The 1699-nt window shown below is 32.4% G+C and overlaps 1 protein-coding gene across 1 annotated transcript; it reads left to right on the plus strand.

Moving 5' to 3' along the window:
• LOC109344571 (agamous-like MADS-box protein AGL80) lies at nt 1316-1699 on the plus strand. The gene has a single exon (XM_019583337.1). The coding sequence runs from the start codon at nt 1316-1318 to the stop codon at nt 1697-1699; it is 384 nt and encodes a 127-aa protein (XP_019438882.1).

Here is a 1699-nt window from a genome sequence, read left to right on the forward strand (position 1 = left end):
CGTCAAACTAAATAGTGATATATATATATATATATATATAGATCACACAACAACAAAATAGAATTAACCATCCAAAAAACAAATATAATTGTTCATGGAGTTTACACAATTAACTATCCAAAAGACAAACAGCAAAAAAATAAATTCCTCATTCTTCAAAGTGCCTCTCAGTCGAAGAAATCATCACGTATGTGCCTATAGAATAAAAAAATTCCACATATTCTAGGTCATCGTCCTTTATGGCCATTAAGAATTGCTGCAAAAACAAAAATAAAAAAATTAGACATAGAGATTCAAGATATAAAAATTAAACATTCAAATTTAGAAAGAAATTAAGCAAAATTGACATACACATTCCTTTTTTAGGAATATATTTATTTCTATTTTTTTAACAAAACTTCACTTTTTCTTTCTGCCTTTTATTGCTTTTTTTCTGTTTCTTTGGGCATTTTTTTATCTTCTCCTCTTTGGGTGTGATGACTAATTATAGAATGAGAGATTGAAAGAAACATTAGTGTAAACCACAACATATATAGAATCAAATGGAAAGAAAATGACAATCATCATCCTTGACAGATGTGTAACCATTAATTTGCATAAAAACGACACTCACACAAGAAACAGTGTTACTATGTCATCTTCAATAGAGTTCCCTAAATCTTGCATCGCTGTTGAAGTTATATCTTCAACCGCACTAACATCACTCATGTTCAACAACGCTTCTTTAATAATGTGTTGTTGAAGTTATATTCGCCTATCCAAATGGACATTGCTTACTTGAATGAGCAATTTGATGTTCTTCCACCTCATTTTTAACAGTGTTGTTGCAGCAAGCATAGTTGAATTACCGGAGTTTATTGCGATATTTGGCGTAGTGTCTGGGCAAATACAATTGCCATAGGTTTTTCAATACACACCAACCACTTCCCACACCAACATTTCCACCTACTAGCTTGGATATCTACATTAAAGTTTCATATTTGAATTTCCTCACAAATGGAAGGTCATTTAAAAAATATTTTATGGTAAATTTTCTTTGATTATTGTGTGATGACTATGTTCAACGTACCAAGTTTGGTGTTTATCCAAAACCGTCTCAGCTATATATCAATTTATCTATATAAACAACATAAGGAGTTGAGTATGAAAATCAAAACAAAAAAATTCCTCTGATCGATTCCTTCTTGCTACTTTTTCTTGTCTTTTTCTGATCACCATCATGGCTAGAAGGAATACGAAACATGCATACATAGTCAATGATGCAAAGAGGAATGCGACATATAAGAAAAGAAAAAATAGTTTGATAAAAAAGACTATGGAGATCAGCACCCTTTGTGGTGTTGATGCTTGTGCCATTATATATAGGAGCAATGAACTTCAGCCAGAGGTTTGGCCATCTCATTCTGGAGTCCAAAGCGTGCTATACAAGTTCTTGACATTTCCTCCTCTCGAACAAAGCAGAAAGATGTTCGATCAACAAAGTTTTTTGAAGCAAAGAATTGTGAAAGCTCAAGACCAACTGCAGAAAAAGAAGATTCGCAATCAAAATGAAATGATGTCCCTTTTCATGTTCAACTGCTTGAATACTGGGTTTGTTAATGACAATATTAATTTGCAAATTGCGAAAGATCTCTTATCAGTGATTGATCGAAATTTGAATGACCTTGATCGGAAAATCACTAGAGATCAACACCAATAG

The sequence above is a fragment of the Lupinus angustifolius genome, chromosome LG04, assembly GCF_001865875.1.
Source record: "Lupinus angustifolius cultivar Tanjil chromosome LG04, LupAngTanjil_v1.0, whole genome shotgun sequence".
Taxonomy (NCBI): Eukaryota; Viridiplantae; Streptophyta; class Magnoliopsida; order Fabales; family Fabaceae; genus Lupinus; species Lupinus angustifolius.

Excerpts from the sequence above, each read along its gene's own strand:
- LOC109344571 (XM_019583337.1), top strand. The coding sequence starts at position 1,316 with ATGGAGATCAGCACCCTTTGTGGTGTTGATGCTTGTGCCATTATATAT.